This window comes from Glycine soja, chromosome 7, assembly GCF_004193775.1.
Source record: "Glycine soja cultivar W05 chromosome 7, ASM419377v2, whole genome shotgun sequence".
Taxonomy (NCBI): Eukaryota; Viridiplantae; Streptophyta; class Magnoliopsida; order Fabales; family Fabaceae; genus Glycine; species Glycine soja.
In genome coordinates, this window is record NC_041008.1 from 45621152 (window position 1) to 45645756 (window position 24605).

The window sequence follows — 24605 nt, forward strand, 5'->3', positions numbered from 1 at the left end:
GGAATGAGACTCACTTCTATTTTCTTTACTCTGACGTTGCGGTGGTAGCATTCGAACAAGAGACCACTTCATCATTCTCTGGTATGTCCTCATCTCTTCGTATATTGTTAGCCATTGGGGGAAACACGGAAAAGTTGTAATTAAGGACAAACTTGTCGTTTAAAAAAACTTTCTTTTTTCTGTTTTTACTAATTTTAAATGTATAATGCGGATAGTCGAACTGAGACATATGGGCTTTATACAGTTTGACTCATATTAAGGGTCCTTGAAGTTTAATCCTTTAAAGTTACCGAGACTTGAATTTAGAACCTGAAAGCTCATTCCTTCCTTCCTTTTGGTTCAGATTTCAGATAGTGTGAGACGTTCAAGTTTAAATAAAAAAGGTGTATATGTTTAACACTTACTGTATAAAAAATGTAATTGATTTGGAATATGATATGTATCATATGTGAACTTATCTCTATCCATTTCGGCAACACATTGACATTTAATGCCTTTTTTTACTAAAAAAAACATAATTCATGAAGGTCAAAACATTCCCATCCGCTCATGGCAAAACGGGGCAAACAAATCACGGGTGAATTTATTATATGATGAATCCATCTTCAATTACTGAGTTTTTCAATACAATGGTAACCCCAGAACGGATGTAAAACCCTTCCGAAGATCTATCAGCCTCTTGTATACCCTGTAATTAATTAAAAAAAAACAGATTTAGTACTTGTTTCATCATATAAAAATCATTGCCACACTTGTGGTGTCTATATAATTTATTTTTTTTTTTTTTTTTTGCTAACACTTTGAATTTTCTTTTATAAGTATTACTGAATTTTTATGACATCCCAGTAAAAGGAAAATAATTGCCTCACTTATTATTGTTGGGGCTGTAAGGTACAATATAAGTGAGGCTTAGTTGTTATACAGTGATTTACTGATTAATTGAGAAAAAAATTTAGGAGTCTCATAACTCTAAATAAAGTTGGGTATCAATAGATAGGTGTAGGAGTCACAATTAATCGAATTAACTCCAAAACAATTTGAAACTCGATTCGATAATAAGATCATTGAATTTGAGCTAAAAAATGAACCTGTTAAATAAATGAGTCAAATTTGACCTGCATATAATTTGACTCGTTTGAATCATGAATAAGTTATATATATATATAATTGATTGAGTTTTCTATTATTTTATATATTTTGAGATAGTTATTTTTATAGACTTTGGTTGTAATTATATTTTTTGTCTTTTTAAAAAATTTATACCTTCATTTTATCTAAAATCTATTAATATATTTAAAATTTGAAATGCTTAGAATTTAAAAATTTTGACTTTTGATTCATGTGATTTGAGCTAATGAGTTGAATTGATCTTCGTGAACTTGAATCGAGTTGAACAAGAGCCTAAAAAAAATTCATTTCAAATTAGAGCTCAACTAAATATTAACGAATCGAGTAGAATCGAGCTCCGCTCAACCGACTCATTTTCAGCCCAAGGTAGGTGTATCACATAGTTCTTTTTGTAATGCTATAGAATAGTTTTAAAAACATACCTCTGAGTTTGCTATTACAACATTCTTTCCGATTCTAGCGTTTTTGTCAATAATACAGTCCCTGCAGAAATGTGAGAAGTGAGCAAAGTGAGATAAAGTAGTGATTAGGAGAGTGAGAATTGCAATTCATACTTGATTTTTGTATTTTCTCCTATTCCAATTGGAACTCTTCCTTCAGCTAAGAGTGCTGCCACTTCTGCATCGGTTTCATAATAATCAGCACCAAGCATCACTGTATCCTGCATATAAGTGTAATGCGCTAGAAGTTATAGAACTAGATGAGGGCACACGTAAGAAACGTACCAAATTTATGTTCCACCAAGAATATTATTATATTTCCACTGAAGAAAAACTATTAAATGTTTAAACTACAAATTTGAGATTTGCTACAGTGCACAACAAATCAGGTATGTATGGCATTATAATGGCAATGTTGACAACAATATGCATTATCATCTTCTATAATTATTTGATAGTGTTTATTATCTTTTTACTCCATAAATTTTTTAAAACTTATGTTTTTTAGCTCCTGAACTTTTTTTGACTGGTTTTAGTCCCTTTATTTTTTTTGTCCTTTTGATCCTTATTAAGTAAAAGCAATGACAAAAAAAGTTAAGGAATTAAAAAAAAGATTGAAAAAAATGTTAAGAGATATTGATCAGTCAAAAAAAAGTTAATTACTAAAAACAGAAGTCCTAAAAAGTTTAGGAACTAAAAATAATAGTAATCTCCATCAAATATACATGGTTGTATGGTGGAATTGGTTCACCAAACCTTTAAGTGAATATTTGAGTTTATTCTGGATCTGATTCCAACAACACTGTGCTCTATGAAGGAATTATTCAAGAAGCTTCCATGTGATATAATTGAATCAACAATCTGCAGACAAAAAAAAGAGACAAATAACAATGTTGTAGTTTGAGATTTGAAAGTAGAAAAGAGCTGGTTGTCTAGTGTGGGATGGGGATACAGCAGGAAAGACAATTAAATTGTAGAACATCAACCTCTGAATTCCTCAACATTATTAGGTACTGCGTTCAGCATATGATGATAATATAGGCATGTAATAGTATAATACTAAATAAATGGTTATGGTTGTACACCTAACAAATTAAGTTCATCCTTCCCCAAGTAATAAGGCTTTGGTACTTCTAGTGTGAATTACTTAACAAAGTTTTTCACAGGAGCAAGTTTGAAGGACTGACCTTGCTATTGTCAATCTTTGATGGTGGTAAGTTTCTCCGTGATGTATACATTGGTTTGGCTGCATCATAAAAGCTAAACCTGGGTGGCTGAAAAAATTACAGAAGTCAGCTTTTTCTTTAGAAAAATAAGATTTTCTCTCTCAATCATTGAACAAGGAAAGTAGTTCTTTGAAACTAAATGAAAAGAATGAAATGAAACAAGTTTGTAGTTCAGTAAGTTTTTGAACTTTTAAGTTCAATTCATTTCTTATGTTTACCTCTAGCACAACCTTCCACTAATTACTAATGAACTCAACACATTCAAATCATCGAAGCTCAACAAGGTGATTTGACACTCACATGCTCAGTGAGGGCAAGATTTGCCTCAAAGAATGATCTGATAGTACCTATGTCTTCCCAGTAATCATTGAATAGATAAGCCTGCATACAAATTGTCACACCGTGGGTAAATCATATGCAAAAAGATTCCTTTGTAATGATCTTTTCCAGTCATACCTTCATGTAAAATTCTCTGGCTGAGGCAGGAATAACCTCTGATCCAAAGTCATTAGCCGTTGGAAAGCGCCATCTAAATTAAATTAATTTGTAGCACTTAACAAACAAGCTTTGCAATATCAATGTAATCTCAGTGCATATTTCTGTATTTATATAAAATATATTAATGGATGAAGTGAACCAAAGGAAAAAGCCTAAGATTTTGCTATATAATAATCAGTACCTCAATAGATTAAGAAGTATCTCCTTCTTGAAGACGTACACTCCCATGGAAGCAATGTATGGTTTCTTTTGAGCCTCGTCCTTTGAAAGGCCCAAAACGGTTGTATCTACTTGCTAAATATAAAGCAGTATTAGCAGTGAATATAATTCTGGAAACTTTTTTAGCAGTATAATAAACATGATGCTTACCATTGCTTTCAGCTCTTCTCCTTTGGGTTTTTCACTAAACGAAAGGACCCTTCCTTTATTGTCTATCTTCATTAGACCAAAATCAGAGGCACGGCTATCATGATTGCACAATAGAGTTTTAAAAAGTAATATATGACAAATAATTAAATATTATTAAAACTCTAATTCAGTCGTGGGCTTTATCGTAACAAAGCTTTATAAAAAGTGCTAGTTTCTAAATTCTAATTCAGATTTAGCTTGCATATATTGATTGATTTGAATGTCTCATTCATTATATTAGAAAACACAAAAGACCTCTCAAGTGCACAACAGGGTATGTTTGTATACTAGTCAGGTACAAGAAAGATAAAATAAGCCATGGTGATTTCAAGCTGTACATGTTGATGATGATGCATATCGAAGCATATGGGTATTTACATCATTTTTTGTGTTGTTGAAATAATTAAGAAGTTACAATGCGTGGCAAGCAACCTACCTGTCATCCATTGGAAGACAAGAAAGAGTGATATCTGCACCACTCTCCCGATGATTCTGGATATGAAAAGGAGTCAAAACATCTGAGAGTCAACAATTTGAATGCATCAACTGAATTGAAAGGGGGGAGAATTGTTTGATTGGATGGCACAGTGCCTTACTTGAACAAAGTCCATATAGTCCATTCGGTAGAGGTGATCCCCGGAAAGAATCAAGACATCCTCAATATCCTTACTTCTTGGATCCTACAACATAGAAGCATATTCTACATTATCGCATTTAACACCCAACTAGCATTTAGATTCTTCTTGGCCTTTTTTATGATGAGGAAAGAAATAGCAAAAGGAAAATAAAGCATAACAATAGTCTATAAGTTAAACCATGTTATTAAAAATGGAAGTTTCAATATTCAGTGTAAATTGGCTAACAAATCAGCGTATTATGAAAACTTCTGCACGAACATAATGTCCCGAGAAAATCATTTGGTGTAATTTTGTATGTTTGTATATTTCTCAATATTTTCAACCCTTTTAGCAGAGTTGTGGAAACTCATTATTTGACTACTATCAAATTAGAAAACTAGCCATCCGCATTGTAACCTCTTCCCCTAGAAAAAGAAATACATTTAAATGTTCCTTGATTGATTTGTATGTGTCACATGTCAGCACTTTAATTAAATTGTGAACCAAAACGACTCTGGAGTGGGGTCGGGGCAAATCCAAGATTTAACCAAGCAAAGCCTGGGAAGTTTGAGTAATCAAATGAATTTGAACTTTGGTAATCTGAAAAAGAAAACTTAATAATTTGTCATAGGCTCAATAGATGACAGGAAAGTGTTTTTCCTCATCGCTGACCTATCTCCAATCTCCACTTCCCAGAAGTAAAATAACATAACCTAGATCATAAAAGAGAGATCCTATATATACATTTTCTAGTAACTTCAATCACTGTAACTTAATACCTCAAAGAGCCAGTGGAACTGCCTCACAGCATCAGCAGTACCTTGAAACCACTTTTTACCTGCCTCCCCTGGAGTTTGGGTTGCTGCAAGAACCTGAAATAGAACATGCACTCTTTTATAACCTAGAGGAGTATAGTTCTTTGTTTACTACATACTAGTCTATGTTCTGAAGATTTTTTTTTGGTCGGCTTATTTGATGAAGATTATTAAGAACTTCACTCATAATTGTTTATAAGCCATACACAAATAAGCTGACTTAAAATGCAAACAAGTAAAAAGATGGGACATGATGGGAGATACCTCTACATAGCCATCTCCAAAGGTGACTCCATTACCAGAGTTGTAAGCGCGTGCAATGTGCCTGTTGAGTGAGGCAGAGTTAAACTGGGTGAGGATATACACCTTGTTGATACCACTGTTGATGCAGTTACTCATTGGCACATCAATGAGCCTGTAAGCTCCTCCAATAGGAACCTACCATAGGAAAGCCCATATGGCTAAATTCATATATGTAACAGGATATAACTTTATGTAGTTGAAGTGCACTATATATAGCATGGATCATGATATGGTTTCCCACTAGACACATTTTTCATTTCCTTATTGCCCAAGGTATTAAAAAGTAAATTTTAGAGGGTAACCAAGTTATAGGCACCATTATGTTTATAATTGAAAGAATAATCAAGAGAATGGTAAAATAAAAGGAAAAGAAACTTACAGCAGGTTTGGCTCGTCGCTTAGTAAGAGGGAAGAGACGGGTTCCAGCTCCTCCACCTAGTATAACTGCCAACACTGTCCTTGGGTTCCTTCTTTCCATATCTAGGTCTCTCAACTGCACTACCCCATATTCCCATTCATCAGGTGGAAAACGTTGCATACACTAACTCTCACAAATTATGCATAAACCCACATGGCTGCATTAATATTTTTTTTGCACAACCTTTATTTTTTTTTTTTGTCAAGTTCATATGGAATCACATGAACACTTGTTACAAAATTTGTACATAGTTTAAATATCACTACACTTTTTTTTGAGAGGATCACTACACTTCTATGCATCGCAATCAAGAGTTATGCGGGAGTACTACGATTAAATTTATAAAGGTTATTGGTTTCATTTCCATATAAATCAAAGGGGCAAAAAAATGAGCCCCGTTACATATGCTAAGGTTGGTGATGTGGTGGACCAAGTAGACCACCATACCATTAAAGTATGTATGGGTCACGATATATTGAACAACTTTCAATTTAACAAATACTTTGTTTCTGACAACCATACATTATGAACGCATGGTCAAAACAAGCAAAAAAAAAAAAACATGGGCATGGGGCAGAGACCTGCTATCTATTTAACAAGAAATCCTTGGCAAGAAAATTTATTGTGACATTCAACCTATTGCACTAAAATTCTTCTATCTCTCCTACCTTTATTGACATGCTTCAACTTTGATGTTTTCTTTCTTGACTGAGTGTTCGTTTGTACAAGGATGGCTAAGAAATTATTAGATACTGGGAAGACTATCATGTATTGGTAGTCTCAATTAGTCAAAAAAATATAATAAAACTCAATTATGTGTTATATAAAGATTAGTTTAAATAATAATAATTTAGCCACGAAGAAGAGAAGAAGCAAAGGTAAACCTTAGATTCAGTGGACACATCAGCGGTGAGAGACATGCATATATGTTGTTGTTGGCGCTTAAAATCCTTAGTGCTGCCACCACCATTTTTTAACAAAAGCTTACGTCCCATGACTTCCCCATTACAGAACTTCACAAGCTTCCAATTCCTATTACAAGTCACTCCATGTAACTGGACGGTTGACGAGAGAGTTATCTGGCCGCCGGCAGAGGCTGCCATTTTTCCAGGGAGAAAATCGGAATTTATGTACTTGTGTGTGTTTTAATGTCCTACACAAGAAGCAGAAGCAACGACCTATGTGTAGTGTATGTACTATGTACAGATTTGCTTACATGCATATCCGGGTATTTTGGAGGAGTGAGCCACGTTATCCAAATTCAACTGTATCCACCAATTCGGTTTGTGTTTGTTATTATTTATTATTATTACAAAATAAGTACACGTGTCAAATGACATTTTAGTCCTTGGAATTTGTTTGGCATGCCCAATTAACTAATGTTCCATGGGTTTAGCCCTGGGATGTAGATATATACCTGTTAACTGTGGAATGATTCCTTGTGCTCTAGTTCTGTCCACACAAGTTTCCAACTTCAAATTTGGTTTTCAGTGCCAAAAATTGCTTTCCATCTGCCTCTTGTAGTTCATGCAAAATTAAGGATCTGATCATAGAAATTATTACCCCAATGATTTGATTTTGTTTTCCCTTTTTGGTTTTTTAAAGTATTGAGGAATTCACATGTTAAAGCAATCAAATTGGAAAGATTGGCTTGTGAACCCTACCTTTTATGCCAACCCGTGACTGCATATTTAGTGAATTGGATACTTTATAGAAGCGCCAACTGATCATTATATCTCATAATACCGGCCACGGGTGCTTCATCATTCGATTCAGTTTATCACTAATCATTTCAAAGCATGACACAGGAGTCTTGTTTCATCGAAAAAAAATATTAATTTTTGAGGGAACATAGTCATAATTGATTGCAAAATGAATCAAGTCCCACAGAAAAAAGTTTTGCTAGTATTTGTGTGGAAAGTAACGATTGCATTACTTTTTTAAAATAAAAAAACTGATGTTATATACAATTATCTTCATGACTTTATTCATTATTGATAATGGTACATAAAAAAAAATCTTTATTCATTATTTTTTACACATACATCTTAAAAATACATCACAAAATTTTTTATTGTCTCATTTTATTGTTCAAAGAACATTTTACATGCTTTTAATGTGAGTTGTCAAAGTGGTTAAGGATCTAGAGTTAATTTTCATCTTTTAGATTGTTTTATTTTTCTTTAAAAGCATTTTCTTGGGAACTTAAAAAAATCCTAAATTAATTGATTCCTAAATAAATAAGAATAGTAATTGTCATGACGACGAACATTGACCCAAACAATGTTGGATCCCTGGAATCTAGAGCCCGAAAAACCCATACCCAGTAGTAGTCCAGGATCCATTGTTTTAACTTGTTGAGAATTAGACCAATCTAATTCTCAACATCAGACATCTGGCCGTTGTTATTCTCACATTCCTTTTCACTATTCTCACTCCTTAACTATTTTTTTTTTGGTTTTTTAATATAAAAATATGGCTCTGATTCTACAGAACAATCCAAAGCTAGTTTCATGCTAGCAGTCTTTATCTACTATTATTTTGTAAACAATCTAGCATCAATAATATAAATTAACGCCAAGAAGTAATTTTTGTTGAACTAAATCATTTATATATATAAACTCGCTCGCTCGCTCCTTCCCTTTTCTTTCTCTTACCATATCTTCCAACTCCAAGGTAACCAACCTCTTTTCCCTCGCCACTGCTTCATCTTCATTTCCCTTCCTCGCTACACTCGTTGTACTCCACATTGTCTCACTTTAACCTCCAACAAGCCAGCACATTAACACTAACACAACACATAAATCTTATCAACACACATTCTTTATTATTCTTCCCTTCTCTTCTCACCTTCAAATTCACCTCTTCTTGTTTTACACACGCACCCAAGCCAAGCCTATAGCATCATGAATATGATGTCCTTAGTGAAGTACACACCATTGCCTCTGACATCCCTGCTTCCTCTAGTCATGTTCCAAGGCCTCAACTCTGCACGTTACCTTCTATCCACAATGTTCAACAAACCACCCTCTCTTCCCTCCAACCTCCTTACATTTCATCCACTGAAAACTTTGCATTGTCACCAAAACTCAGAAGAAGGAGGGTTCCAGAGTGCCGGGCCTATGAAGCAGATAGGTCACAGCCACTTGAGCTTAACATTGATGAACAAGCAGGGATAGAAGCGACTCAGAGGATCAAAATTGGTTTGTATTTTGCTACCTGGTGGGCTTTGAATGTGGCCTTCAACATATACAACAAGAAGGTTCTCAATGCCTTTCCTTACCCATGGCTTACTTCCACTTTGTCCCTTGCTGCTGGCTCTCTCATCATGTTAATCTCATGGGCCAACAAGGTTGCTGAGCTCCCAAAACTTGATTTCGAGTTCTGGAAGGCCCTCTTTCCTGTAAGCAAAATTTCATTTTTCATTTTCATTGCTTTCCACAACTAATCATTATATTATGTCTAGATAAACTTTTATAAGAAGGCTATAGAATTAACTTTGTACATATAATTTTTATAGAAGCTCTTTCTTCAAACTTCTTCAAAAGTTGAGGTGCATAATTTGATTTTAACTTGTGAAAATAACTCGATTCAATTTATCTTGTTCTCTTGTGGGAAAAAATTGTCTAAACAGGACCATAGTCTTGGATTTGCATTACATTAGGCAAAATAGTAAAGAGATTAGGGGGTAAAAGAAATCATAATCGTCAAGCATTAATGTCAATTAGTACTCAATGGGGAATTTGAAACTTTGGGAGTGCAGGTCGCGGTGTTACATACAATTGGGCATGTTGCAGCTACGGTGAGTATGTCCAAAGTTGCAGTTTCATTTACCCACATCATCAAGAGTGCAGAACCTGCATTTAGTGTCCTGGTATCAAGGTTCTTGCTAGGGGAAGCATTCCCTGTGCAAGTTTACCTTTCACTGGTGCCAATTATAGGAGGTTGTGCGCTTGCTGCTGTGACGGAGCTCAATTTCAATATGATCGGTAAACCTATTTAATGATTTAAGTGATTGCATGGTTGAAATTTAGATGCTGACAAATAGTGACTATGTTTTATTCTAGTGGATAGGATTGATAGGATGTTGAAATTGTAATTAGTTTAGTTCATCAAATCCTTGTGAGAGTTCGATGCTTTAAGAAACCTCTTCACATGTTTCAGGGTTTGTGGGGGCTATGATTTCCAATTTGGCCTTTGTCCTTCGGAATATATTCTCAAAGAAGGGAATGAAAGGGATGTCTGTTAGTGGAATGAATTACTATGCTTGTCTTCCTATATTGTCTCTATTGATTCTCACGCCTTTTGCCATTGCTGTGGAGGGCCCAAAGATGTGGGCTGCAGGCTGGCAAACAGCCTTGTCTGAAATTGGTCCCAATTTTGTTTGGTAAGTATAGTAATCTACAAATTTCAGCATGTATGTATGTATGCATAGTTGGATTTATGTAGAACATAAATAAATATTTAAGAAAACACACACTAGGCGCACACTAGTCTCAGAACTGGCAATTGGAAACCGCTTTCTAGAATGAGAAACATTCTTTAATAAGAAATAAGCCATTCATTCTACAATGTCATTAATGTGTGATGAGCAAGGTGATTTACTTCTAACAAGTCAAATAATTGACTATGTCCTAAAGAATTGCTAATGGATCCGTCGTACATTTTATTATATTGATATTAGCAAATTTGGTTCACAGCCCTTGAATGTCTTTCTTTTGCCTTAAATTTATGATTGCTTTGTAATGTTCTATGGACCCAAATTGTTCTCCTGTTTTGATTGCCTGCCAAGTTAAAACCAATCACTTTTCTTCATCAAATGTTTAAAATTAATTAACTACTGGTTTTTAATTTTTACAGGTGGGTAGCTGCCCAGAGTGTCTTCTACCACTTGTACAATCAAGTCTCTTACATGTCTCTTGATCAGATTTCTCCCTTAACATTCAGCATAGGGAACACAATGAAGAGAATTCGGTAATTGTCTCTTCTATCCTTATCTTCTACACACCAATTCAGCCCATCAATGCTCTTGGAGCCGCCATTGCAATTCTTGGTAGCTTCCTCTGTTCACAGGTACAATGTCGTTTCTTCTATTTTTGTTTACTTATACTGTATATTATCTGTCTGTTTGAAACAAATTGAAGTGATTGAGAAATTTTCATATCTCTCAACAAGGGAAAATGGCAATCACGATTCTTTAACCTATTATAAGTGAAAGTTATAGCATTTAATCTATTCTTGCAAAGTCAATAATAGGGTGAGCAGGAGACCTTATTTGTCCTTCATCCGAAGAAAACTTATATGTTCTCGTGTTTTTTATTATTAACTTTATGAGGAAAATTTGAATTTCATGAGTGAGTGAACACAAACTTCTACTACTATTGCTGCTTTGCAAGTGGGTATTTCCATTATTCAATGTCTAACATGTGATTGGATGAATGACCAGAATCACCAGATTATTATTGTTTATGTTTATGAGAAATGCTACCAATACACACTCTTTTTGAACACTTTCTCTCTTATTGTTTGAATTTTTTTGAAAATGACAAAATTTATTGGGTTCCATATCATATTTAATTATTTTCAATATTAATTTTCTTTCAATAAATTTTAACTTATTAATAATAGTGTATTGAAGGAGTGTCGTAAATAGTGTGTTCGTAGCTCTTCTCATATGTTTATTTATACTATGCTCCTCATAAATAAAACTGTCTACTTCTCAATTAGGATAACATTATAGATTTCTGTTGATTTTTTGAGCAGGCTAAACAGTCAGGTGTAGTTTAGAATCTGTTATCTAACACCAAGTAACTCATGACTGGAGCTCCAGCTGGTGTCACTGATGAGTGATCACAATTGATGTTACTGAGAAAGTACATGCATAATGTGGTCAGCAAGACTAGAAGCTGCTTCCTTTGAGGCCAAAGTCATAGCATTTCTAATCACCATTTGATCTGGTTTTCAGTGTAGAATAGATGAGCTTTTTGTTTCTTTCCTATAATCCGAGGTTGCGAAGAATATATTGCAGTAAATAAGAATGCTACGACATAACTGTCAAATGCTGAGGTTAAGGCTGGGCCTGGGAGTATATGAAAGGTTTCTCGACTAATTTCACAATCTCGTAGAGTAGAAACTCGCATTCATGAAATACTATCAAACACCAATAATGCTTTAGATATATGTCGAATTGTTGATTGAATGAGGCCAAGATGAAATTAGAAAAATACCATAGTGCTCCTAATTTAGCATTTTTTGGTCACTAGAAACATCTCTAAATTTGGATTGAAATGGAATTTAATATTTCAATTTAACAGAATTTAATACTTTTACTGTAATTCAAATTTCAATAGAGGTTAGTACTTAAGTGGAAGAAAAATAAAAAGAAGTTAAAGAAGTTTAAAATTATAAAATTAAAATGTAACTTATTTTTAAAAAAAATCTTATTCCTGATTTATTCCCAAAAAATTCATTTAAAAATAAAACAATTTTCTTCAAAACGTTACAAAAATAAAAGGGTTAATTTTTCAATTTAAAATTTATATTTGTTGTTCCCAATTTTTTTTGTATTGGTTTTAGTTTTTAAAATTTTTTTATCCTTATTTTTAGTCTCCGTGGTGATGAAAATAAAAATTAAGGAATAAAAAAAATTAAGAAACGATGATCAATTAGTAAAAACTCTTTGATAATATTTTATTTATTAATTAATATTTTTTTTAATTAAGAAACGTCGAATTCCATATTAATTAAGATTTTTTTTCGTCATGAATAGGAGGGCTACCAAAAAAAGAAAAAAAAAAAACCTGTATCATTTCAATGCGTTCGGTTATTCTGGAAAGGTTATAAAGGGAATAAGTGAAAATCCCCGGGCCCTATCATTAACTTTTGTAAAGGTAATAAAAAAAATCATAATGGCAACGTCCCTTCATTAATTTTCTTGATATGCAGGATTAGCTCCATAAACTAATCATATTATCCAATAATATTATAATAGATAGTAATAATACTTGTGGTATTCAACTAGCTATTAGTATTATTGATATTACTTTAATTCAGTTTTAAATTATAATATAGACGACTAATGTTATTTTAATTTGGATCAGAAGGATTTAGTTCGGCAGAATATGAGTTATTCTAAAAAAATTGTATCTATATTCAATTTTTATGATTTTTTTTAAAAAAACAATATGAATAGAAGTGTGTTCCCATATAGTTAAAAATCTAAACATGAAAAGATAAATTTTACTAAAAATGGTCGTTAATTTTTTTATATTCAGAATAGTTATTGATAAATTCATTAGATATTTGATACTTATATCATAATAAGCAAAAAAACGTATTATATTAACAATAAGCAATTAACACGAGTTCACCCTAAAAAATTAAAAAAATATTAAAATTACTTTATGAATTATCATTAATGTAAGTATAACCACTTAAAAACTAAACTAAAATTACTTTATAAATTTTTTTAGAAATAATGGTTTAAAAAAATTATTTTAGTGGTGGGTGGGAGTTGTTGGTTTGGCCCCTTTCTCCATCCATTTTGGCTTAGCAAGTTGTCTGGGCCATATCACACTCTGTTAGCATATGGAGAAGAACACTCCATTGTTGACATTGAGAAGAGAAGAGAAGCAGGAGAATGCAATGGGGGCTTTGTACATGTCAGTTATGGAGATACTCTTGTTCCTCTTCATATTCATATGCTCTCTCACACCAATCTCACAGTCACAGGGATTACATCAATCTCCCCCTTTTCTCTTTGGCACTTCTTCTTCTTCGTACCAGGTTTAATTTCCCATCATCTTCATGCCCATGCTTATCTCTGTTTCTTTTGTGTTCACCAATCACTATTCCCTCATTTCGGAGCAGCTGTAAGAACTTAACTGAAGTCTTAATTTGTGTTCCAATCATAGTATGAAGGAGCTTATTTGAGTGATGGCAAAGGGATAAGCAACTGGGATGTCTTCACTCACAAACCAGGTGATCAGATCAACACCTCACAAACCAGTTTTTGTATTCTAATTGTGATTTTCTTTTAGTTTTACATTTTTTCTGTTCAAGCTCCAACTTTCCTAAGTCCATATATTGCAGGTAGTATATCTGACGAAAGCAACGGTGATGTTGCTGTTGATCAATACCACCGGTATCTGGTATACATAATAAAGTTCAGTTTTGTGGATCATATTTGTAAATCGTGTTTAGTTATGCATAAAAATTTATATGTACTGTGACATTTTTTGCACAAAAATTTTCAGATTAAAATGCTCCATACTTTAGAAAGAGATTTATAAAATTGCAAATTCCAACACATGACATATATCAAAATATATTGCATGATTAATATTTTCTTACCGGTTTAATTTTTTCACACACCAAAAGATAAAATGTGCATTGGATTCTATATTTATTTGAGCGCTAGAGCAAATTTCAATTGATGTTCTCAATTTCAATTTGTAATAAAAACAGGAGGATATTGATCTAATGGAAGCTATAAAAGTCAATAGCTACCGGTTTTCAATATCATGGGCAAGAATTCTACCAAGTAAGCTTCTAGAATTAACAAAATCTGACTGATATATCGGCTTAGAAGATACTCAGTACATGTACACTGTAGTCAATTTACAAGCAGAATTTCCAATGATTGTGAACAGAAGGAAGATTTGGAGAAGTAAACTTGGCGGGTATCAACTACTATAACAGACTTATAGAAGCATTGCTACTCAAAGGTTTGATTCCATCATTTCAATTTTCCTGTGCTACGACTTGCGAGACACAATTTCAATTTCTTTTACCTGCATTTGTTCTCAACTGTGCAACTCGCAGGGATCCAACCATTTGTAACATTATTCCACTTTGACATCCCTCAAGAACTTGAGGACAGATACGGAGGTTGGCTTAGTCCCCAATCACAGTAAGCAACTACTTCTCGGATTCATTTTGCTTAGATTTCAATACAATTGCCATAGTTCCTCATGTACTAGATAGCTAACATCCTGATTGGCATTTGTTTTTCTAGGAGATTTTGGCTTTGAATTGAAAAACGAGACAATGGTACTAAAACTATTTTGATATTTGTAGGGAAGATTTTCAATTATTTGCAGATATCTGTTTTAAATCCTTCGGTGACAGAGTAAAGTACTGGGTAACCTTCAATGAGCCAAATTATCTAGTCCCACTTGCGTACCGTTTAGGTATATTCCCACCATTGCGCTGCTCCAGCAAATTTGGGAATTGCAGTGAGGGAGATTCAGAGAAAGAGCCCTTTGTGGCAGCCCATAATATGATCCTATCACATGCAGCTGCAGTTGATCTTTATAGAAACAAATACCAGGTAATTTGATTAGAAGATTTCACTAACCCCTATAAAAAAATTCCAGCATTATTGATAGGGATTCAAATCTGTTGAATAACCATTTAAGCCTACGATGCTGGTTATACAAATCAAAGTGGAAAGTTGTATGGATCACTCATCCAAAACATTATAAACTTGCTTTATTATTTATGCCATATCCAGACTGAGCAGGGGGGGGAAATCGGCATTGTCCTACACTGTGACTCATTTGAGCCGTTGAGCAATTCCACAGCAGATAAATTGGCTACTGAAAGAGCACAATCATTCAGCATTAATTGGTAAGCTTTCATCGTTGATTAATTACAGAAATTAGAGATAGATAGATTGATTTCGTAGGTTATAGTTAGTAGTTAGTTAGTTGGACTCTTGTATGTAAAAGTAGGTGGATTCTCAATTGTGTTTTCTTCCTCATTTTATTAATAATAGAAGTTCTGATTTTCTCTCAAATTCTCAGAAATCCTCTCTTCTTGGGCTTTATCATGTTTCTCAAGTCAACATGGTATTAGAGCCTTGACATTTACTGATATAAAAAAAGAAAAGCCTTGACATTCAACATGACTTGAACATCTATTCCTTCTGAATTGAGGGAACTCGTTTTCTCTCACCTTCTATTTCATTTCTTCACTTTCTAAGTTTCTATCAAATTTTCCCGGATTTTCTCAGATGATATTTTCCAGAAATACAGATTTCTCTCTCATTTTTTCTTGCTCAGTTCCATTCCCCATCAAACTCAAAATCAGAAATATTATCATTGATAAAACAAGGAAAAAAAATTGAGAATCCATCTAGCTTTATATACGAGAGTCCAAGTGTCCAACTAACCACTAACCATCTATCTAATTACTTAACTAACTATAACCAACTAAATCAATCTCTATAAATAAATAAAAAAATAAAAAACTAAATCAATCTCTAATATCTGTAATATTGTTCACTAATCACAGCTAATTCAATTCCCATGCAAAGCTGGTATGACATTTGATTCTATCAGATAGAAACAAATATTCCACTGTAATAATGCAGGATCTTGGATCCAATCTTATTTGGTAAGTACCCAAAAGAGATGGAGATGATTCTAGGAACCACCTTACCTAAATTTTCCAGTAATGACAAAGCAAAACTGAGGCAAGGACTGGATTTCATTGGCATAAATCACTATGCAAGTTATTATGTACGAGACTGCATATCATCAGTGTGTGAATCTGGGCCAGGAGTTTCCACAACAGAGGGTTTATATCAACGAACTACAATCGGAGAGCTTGTAACTATTTCTACCTTTTCTAATGATCCTCACACTTTAATCTTTGCATAACCAAGCAGGTTCTAAAACTTATATTGTTATGTAGACTCCGTTTGATTGGCTCAGTGTTTACCCACTAGGCATGAAGAGTATTCTTATGTATCTAAAAGACAGATATAATAACACTCCAATGTTCATTACCGAAAATGGTACGCAGAGCACGTTCAAATCTTTTATCGAGTCTATGAGCGTTTCTGACTACCCAAACTTTTGCAGGATATGGCAATTTGTATGATCCAGATCTTACCGAGGAAGAATATCTTAATGATTTTAAGAGAATAGAGTTCATGTCTGGTCACTTAGATAATCTAATGGCTGCAATAAGGTACAAACTCTATAAATCACTAGAAATATTTCCTCCCATATAAGTATAACACTAGACAAATATTTTTAGACAAAAAGAACAGATAAATCATCCCATTCTTGTTATTTTTTAACCCTTGAGAATAGCTGAGGATTTCTGTGTTGGTCATGTGATCAGGGAAGGAGCAGATGTGAGAGGTTACTTTGCCTGGTCTTTGCTCGACAACTTTGAGTGGCTATATGGGTTTTCAGTGAGATTTGGACTTCACCACGTAGATTTTTCCACGCTGAAGAGAACTCCAAAATTATCAGCAATTTGGTACGAGCATTTCATTGAAAACTATAAACTAACTGATAGCATTGTGCCCGAACATGGCAGAGAAAAGGGAATCTGGAACAAGCCAACTACCCAACTCAGAACCTTAGTAAGTCCAGAGCCTAGAATGAATAACTTGGATTAATTTGCAATGAAATACCATATGCTTTCTCTTTTGAATCTTTATATTTGATCCACCACTTTTCGGACTTGAACAAGATTGTTAACGACAACTAAGTCCTTTCAATCGTTCTTAGCATTTTTTAGTGTATAAATTATACTAATTATGATTAAAATGTTATATAAATTATATTGTAAATTTATAATAAACAATATATATTATGATATAAAATTATTTTTAAATATTGATCATTTCTTTTAAAAAAATATTAAAATTCAATTTACCTGTCTCATGTTCAGTAACTTATATTAAAATGGAATATTCCCTGTGTATACGTTAGTTAATTTTAATCTTACGGTAGTAGTGTGTTACAGTTTACATATGATAACGATCTTTTTATGTTTTCTTATGTTTTTTATCAATCGTATTAGAGTAATATTTAAATTTTAAATAGTTTATATTGTAGAGATATTTTTTTTTAGAATTATTGAAAATAAGCATTGTACAGTAAATTGGCTTTTAAATTATTCTTAAATATTTTAAATTTTAAGCAAACAATTTATTTATAACATTTGAGAATAAAGAGGAATTACTGATTGAGTTGCAGAAAAAATTATTTTTTAATTATAATTTATTCACAATAGAAAGAATTGCAAGAATGGGACTAACAGAAAAAAAAAAAATCGCAGGCATGATAGAGTGAAAATTCAAGAAATGGAAAAATGAAACAAAAATATTTTTTCAACATGTATGGGACCACTTAAATTAATAATAATAATAATAAAGAAGTAATTAGACAGGATTATATTATGAAAATATAAAAAGTTTAACATGATCATCAAATCACATTTTATTATCTTATTATGTATAATAAATTTATTAATTTTTAAAATAATTATTTTAAAATAATTTTAAAAAAAGAATATGTGATTAGATGTGACAGTCGACTCGATACATATGAAGTAAATCACTATTTTTGTCATTAAGAAAGTATAATACTAACACGAGTATCTGAAAATAAGAAAAATTCAAAATTCAAATAAGTATATGAATTTTTAGTTGATTTATTTATGTTTTTAAAAATTCAAAAGTATCAAAAGGAATTCTGAATTTATTTCCTTCTTCATTGAATTTTTATTAAATTACTCATTAAAATATTCTTAAATTTATGAAGTTGGGATTTAACAAACATAGTTATGCTTTAAAATATATTGATTCAATAATGGGTTCATCTAGATCTATTCATTAATTCAATTCAAATAAAATAAGTCTAAATAGTTATCAAAAATGAATGTGTAATTCATTAATAAATGTATCCTTAAAAAATAAAAATACAAAATTTAGTTCTCAAAAATATAAAAAGTACGATAAATATATCTGATTATTAACTTTTGTTTAATACCGTTAATAGAATAGTTTACGTAATACATATGGACGAATTTGTCATTGAAATGATAATCAATGTAGTCATATCTAATTGTTAACATATAAACATATTTGTAATATAATATTTTCTTGTATTATAAAATACTGACATTTTCGTCAAACAAAAAATGACTGACATTTACGTTCAAAAATGATATTTTACTAACGTTTTTGTCCAAAATGACCATGTTAGTGATAAATTCATCATTTGTATCAGATAGGTTATTTTATTAACGATAACAAACATTAACGATAATGAATGAAAGTTAACGATCAAATATATTTATTGTACTTTTCACATTTTTAGAGATTAAATGTTATATTTTTATCTTTTAAAAATATATTTATCAATAAATTATATATTCAAAAATAAAAGTAATTATTTATTGATAAAATAAACAGTTAGCATAAACATTTTTGTGCACGTTGTGCACGGGTTTATTAAAACTATATATTGTATATTAGCCCATCATTGAGACGTTGCCGTCCATCGAGTAGCTCTACTTGTAGGGCAAAATCACCAAATTTGGTCCCTTTTACAAATTAATTATCAAAATGGGTCTGCTTCATTTTTATTTATCAAGGGGGTCTGTTATTTTATTACAAAGCGCTTACCTGAGGGCGCGTTCCACCATAACGCGACACGTGGCGTGACTTGACAGGACGATGAGACAGGGGTGGAAGTGGTGGTCTGTCAGGCACGACCACTAGTGGTGGCCTGCCAGACACTACCAGTAGTGGTGGGGCCCCAGGCGCGTCCACTAGTGGTAGTCTGTCAGACGCGTTCACTAGTGGTGGGCCCATGCATGTCCCTCTTTCCTATAAAATCCCTTTCCCTCCATTTCATTTTCACACAAAAATGTTGAAGTGAGCTCAGTTGAAACATGTTGAAGCGCTTTATACCGGTTAGAAATAACATACCCCTTGATAAATAAAAATAAAACAGATCCATTTTTATAATTAATTTGTAAAAGGGATTCAATTTGATGATTTTGCCGTACTTGTAGTGAAGGTGATAACGCTGCTTCCTCTCTAAAATGATAAAATTAGTACAAACGCTTTTCTGCACGCTTTACACGGGTTTAAAATTATATATTATAATATATCAAAACTCAAAAGTTGTTTAACAAGTAATTGACAGTTGAGTTCTTTAATTAAGATTTAGGTTTGTTTTTCGATTGACATAAAATTAGTTGTAATTGGAATCTAAAGATATTACTTTATCTTATTTATCCTAAGATGACTCAAGCTGTGGGGAAAGGAAAAAACTTGATATAACTCCTTGTTAAACGAAGAAAAAAAAACTATATATTGATGTATTAGTCCATAGTTTTAGTGTATCGAGAACTAGAAGCGTAACAGCAATGGAGCTGTCTTCCAGTGCATTTGTGGTAATATTGTTGGCAGTCGCAGCTACAGCAGTACTCTCAAATGGGTTGGATCTATCTTTCTTGCCCAGCGATTTCCTCTTTGGCATTGCTTCTTCCTCTTACCAGGTTCACCTTCTCTTCATTTTCATGAGTACAAACACTCACTCCCACTTACATTAACAGCACCCAATAAGATTCTATACACTTTAAACATGACTTTTATATAAATTACTACGAAATATCAATCATTCATGATTAATTTACAGTATGAAGGAGCTTACAAGAGTGACGGCAAAGGACTGAGCAACTGGGATAACTACACTCACGGACCAGGTGTTAATATTATTTATTAATTCACTTTCGTATTTTCTTTTATCAGCTCATCCTTTGTTCAATAAAATGGATTCTTTCTTAATCAATGACTATTCGCAGGTAGAAGTGTAATAATGGATGGAAGCAATGGGGATATCGCGATTGATCATTATCATCGCTACCTGGTATAGTATCAGCCTATGATTGAGCTTATTTTTGGTACCCAATATTCCTTTATAGAGTATATAATTCACAACTTTTCTTTTTCACACTTTACTTTTTTGCATTACCTCCGTATTAAGAGGACAGAAAATTATTTAACATTTTCTGTATCATATAAACGGTATTAAAAATGGGTTGCTGATTTTACATAATTAAAATTTTACAATTTTCAATAAAATAATTTTTGCATTAAAAATGCAATTAACACTTTTTAATTTTTGCAATTAACACACTGTAAAAGAAATAAGGGATAAATATTTTTTTATATAATTTCAGCAACTTTTATACTAGTAAATAAATTTTGATAACACTGATTAATTGAGAGCATGATACTGCTACTGGTATAGATCACCAAATAATTTTCCATGGAATGTTTAAAATTAATGAAATTACTAAAAATCATTATTCTTTTATAATTGTCCACTCTCCACTGGTCAAGATCAAAATCATTTTAAAATATTAATTTTTTACAAAACGACACAATCCTTGCGTTCCACGTGCGTCGTTATAATATGCAAAGTCGCTTACACCAGAAAAAAAAAATCAAAAAATGCGAAGTCGCTCGCCAAAGGGTCTTTTTAAGATGGGTTATATGACTTATATATATCTTACATGTAATCTTCTGTTTATGAGTTTGAGGCTTTCTTGATATTTAATTTAGGCCAAATTTCCTTATCTTATTTTTTCCGGGAAAAAAAAATATATGTAACTGATTTTATGAACTTGTTCACAACAAATATACAGATAAAAAAATTGAAAAAAAAAATTACTACTAAGTAACTAGGTACTAACGATGTAAAACTATGTAGAGAACTATGAACCGTCGGGTTTAAGCAGGAAATTCAAAATGCTTGATCACTGGCATTTCAATTTAGTAATGAGTTTAATTTCATTCTCTGTTAATAATATTTTTTTTATAATATTAATTAATTTAAAATCACTTTATCTAAAAAAATTAAAATAATTATTATGAAAGCCAATAATTTTATTATACATAAACTATAACTGGATGACATCACATCAGTGCATTTTATTTAAATTTACTAATAATTTCAAAATAATAAATATCAAGTCTTAATAACATATGTACACCAAAAAAGAAATCTTAATAGCATAAAACATTTTAAAGGGTCTTTGCATTTCTAAAGGTAGTAAAATCTTTAGTTAAATCGAAATTTTCTAAACAATAAATACCTTATCATAGATAATTTTCTCAAAATAAAAAAAGGGCAATACCAATAATGACTTTTTAGGAGTTTGAGAAGAACGAGAGTTTCATTTTATGTGTTCTAATTTACAACTATCCAAATTGAATAATAATCTCTAGATACTCGCAATTAACACATTTCTCCTTCTCCTTCAAATTTACATCATGTGGACCTAACGCGATAGCCTATTGCATTTGAATTCAGCGTAAAATGCAAAAGCAATTATAATTTTCATAATTTCAATGTGGATTTTGACACAGGAGGATATAGATTTAATGGAAACTTTGGGAGTAAACAGCTACCGGCTATCCCTGTCATGGGCAAGAATTCTACCAAGTATGCTCCTATCCTATGCATTATTAAAAGTGAAATAAACATTCCAACTAAGATTGTAACAGATTCTTGGTATATATGATTTTGAACAGAGGGTAGATTCGGAGAGCCCAACCATGCTGGTATCGAGTTCTATAACAGACTAATTGATGTTCTACTACTCAAAGGTAACTCTCAATTTTTTTTTATTTTCATTAGAGATATGATTGTTACCCAGAGAATTTTCCTTGCACAGCTCACCAGCAAGCAAAATATATAATTAAGTAGTAAGTTTGAGAATTGGTTAATTAACACTGAGATTAGTGAGGGAAAACCCATGTAACAAACATTACTCTTTTTCTTTGAGAATAAAAATTTATTGGACATGGATCTTCTTTTCTCAACAGGGATCCAACCCTTTGTAACTCTTAGTCACTATGACATTCCCCAAGAGCTTGAAGACAGATACGGGAGTTGGCTAAGTCCCCAGTTACAGTAAGCAACCAGTTTTCTAGTTTACATGAAGAGGTTTCAATACCACATTGATCATACGAGCTCCTAAATTTCATGTTTTTAATGAGCAGGGAAGATTTTGCTTTTTATGCGGACCTATGTTTTAAAACCTTTGGTGACAGAGTTAAGTACTGGGTCACATTCAATGAGCCGAATTTCCTAGTGTCACTTGGTTACCGTTCTGGTTTATATCCTCCATGCCGTTGCTCTGGCCAATTAGCAATGGCTAAATGCAGTGAAGGAGACTCAGAAAAGGAGCCCTTTGTAGCAGCTCATAATGTTATCCTGTCACATGCAGCTGCAGTTGATATCTATAGAACCAAATACCAGGTAATGTGGATGAAAACTTTTTTGAAAATCCAATTATTTGATCAATTTCAATTTTTTAATAAAATTTGTACGTTGTGGATGAAACAATAGACTGAGCAAAAAGGAAGTATTGGTATAGTCCTTCAACATGAATGGTTTGAACCAATGAGCAATTCAACAGCTGACAAATTGGCTAGCGAAAGAGCAAGAGCATTCAACTTCAATTGGTATAGTTAATACTAGTTCTCCCTTAATAATAGCATTTTCTATTGTTCACTCAACTCCCCCAGAGTAACACTTTATTATAATGCAGGTTCTTGGACCCAATCATATTCGGAAAGTACCCTACAGAGATGGAGAACGTTCTTGGAAGCCTCTTGCCCAAATTTTCCAGCTACGAAAAAGAGAAACTCAAGAGAGGATTGGATTTCATTGGCGTCAATTACTACACGGCTTTCTATGTCCAAGATTGCATGTACTCCGCTTGTAAACCAGGACCCGGGATCTCCAGAACAGAGGGTTCATACAAGAAAAGTGGAGAAAAGAATGGTGTCCCAATCGGTGAACCTGTACGTGCCCTCAAACTCATTACAAAGATGATCGATCACCTTTTCTGCCATGCTTAACCAATTCTGAAGCTTCTAATTTTTTGCAGACTCCATTTAGTTGGTTTAATATTTACCCAGATGGCATGGAAAAGACTGTAACATATGTGAGAGATAGATACAATAACACTCCAATTTTCCTAACTGAAAATGGTAAGCAACACATATTAAACTTCTTTTTTTTTTTACACACATTCTGTTCATTGATGATAATGCAAAAAATTTTATAGGATATGCCGAAGAAGTTGATCCAAATTTCACTTCGGAAGAACATCTCAATGATTTTAAAAGAATAAAGTACATGGTGGATCACATAGAGGCTCTGTTAGCAGCAATAAGGTAAGAATATAAAACAGGATAGGAAATGTATAAAACCAATCCCAAGGATTCCAATTATCACTATATTGTTATCTATTATATTCATATAGCATCTTACTATAATTTTATTTAACCAATTGCTGGAACACCATCATGTCTGTTTACTTTGAGACTAATCAAACATATGAGAATAAAATATATTTGTATTTCTCCCCAACCCACTCTTGGTTCCAGGAAAGGAGCAGATGTGAGGGGATACTTTGCCTGGACCTTAATCGACTCGTTTGAGTGGATATATGGATATACGGTAAGATATGGATTCCATCATGTGGATTATGCGACGCTGAAAAGAACTCCAAGATTGTCAGCAAGTTGGTACAAGCAACTCCTTGTTCAGTACAAGAAAACCTTTTTATTAGGCACGAGCATGACAGGGCATGAAAAACTCGTACAACACACTTGACGCAAAAAAGCTTATAACCCTAATGTAGAACCTTATCAGCTACAATTCTAATAATTTATGATATATTGTGGGTACTTCTGTCTTTAATCAATACTAGGAGAGGAGATCCTATATTTTTGTTTTCAAACTTATTGATTCATGACAACACTTTGAGCAATCGAGCTCATTCTTCATGCCCAAATCACCATATTGTTATCTATTATGTTCATCTAGCATCTGATTACAATTTGATTCAACTAAATGCTGGAGCACCATCATGACTACACTTACTGCGACTTTATTATTAGCAACTATTAAAACTTC

General features: G+C 32.7%; 3 protein-coding genes and 1 pseudogene across 3 annotated transcripts; 3 read left to right on the forward strand and 1 right to left on the reverse strand.

Moving 5' to 3' along the window:
• Positions 1 to 406: 406 nt before the first annotated feature.
• Positions 407 to 7098, reverse strand: LOC114420151 (glucose-1-phosphate adenylyltransferase large subunit 3, chloroplastic/amyloplastic-like). The gene is made up of 15 exons (XM_028386026.1): positions 6738 to 7098; positions 5815 to 5928; positions 5397 to 5570; positions 5097 to 5189; positions 4297 to 4380; positions 4137 to 4192; positions 3662 to 3755; positions 3474 to 3586; positions 3251 to 3323; positions 3095 to 3175; positions 2756 to 2842; positions 2325 to 2429; positions 1683 to 1789; positions 1551 to 1611; positions 407 to 688 (listed from the first exon to the last, which is right to left on the reverse strand). Exons 1-15 carry the CDS (start codon positions 6954 to 6956, stop codon positions 587 to 589), a joined length of 1563 nt encoding a protein of 520 aa, XP_028241827.1. The 5' UTR covers positions 6957 to 7098; the 3' UTR covers positions 407 to 586.
• LOC114420748 lies at positions 7052 to 11640 on the forward strand (annotated as a pseudogene).
• A 1725-nt stretch (positions 11641 to 13365) lies between these two features.
• LOC114420150 (beta-glucosidase 46-like) lies at positions 13366 to 17414 on the forward strand. Its single transcript, XM_028386025.1, has 12 exons — positions 13366 to 13638; positions 13767 to 13833; positions 13945 to 14003; positions 14320 to 14395; positions 14505 to 14579; positions 14677 to 14764; positions 14932 to 15184; positions 15368 to 15483; positions 16229 to 16466; positions 16552 to 16654; positions 16722 to 16830; positions 16987 to 17414. Exons 1-12 carry the CDS (start codon positions 13441 to 13443, stop codon positions 17267 to 17269), a joined length of 1665 nt encoding a protein of 554 aa, XP_028241826.1. The 5' UTR covers positions 13366 to 13440; the 3' UTR covers positions 17270 to 17414.
• Positions 17415 to 19895: 2481 nt separating this feature from the next.
• On the forward strand, positions 19896 to 24504 carry LOC114420154 (beta-glucosidase 46-like). The gene is made up of 12 exons (XM_028386030.1): positions 19896 to 20166; positions 20307 to 20373; positions 20473 to 20537; positions 22043 to 22118; positions 22208 to 22282; positions 22502 to 22589; positions 22679 to 22937; positions 23028 to 23143; positions 23230 to 23485; positions 23572 to 23674; positions 23752 to 23860; positions 24074 to 24504. The coding sequence occupies exons 1-12, from the start codon at positions 20035 to 20037 to the stop codon at positions 24300 to 24302; spliced, it is 1575 nt and encodes a 524-aa protein (XP_028241831.1). The 5' UTR covers positions 19896 to 20034; the 3' UTR covers positions 24303 to 24504.
• The last annotated feature ends 101 nt before the right edge of the window (positions 24505 to 24605 follow it).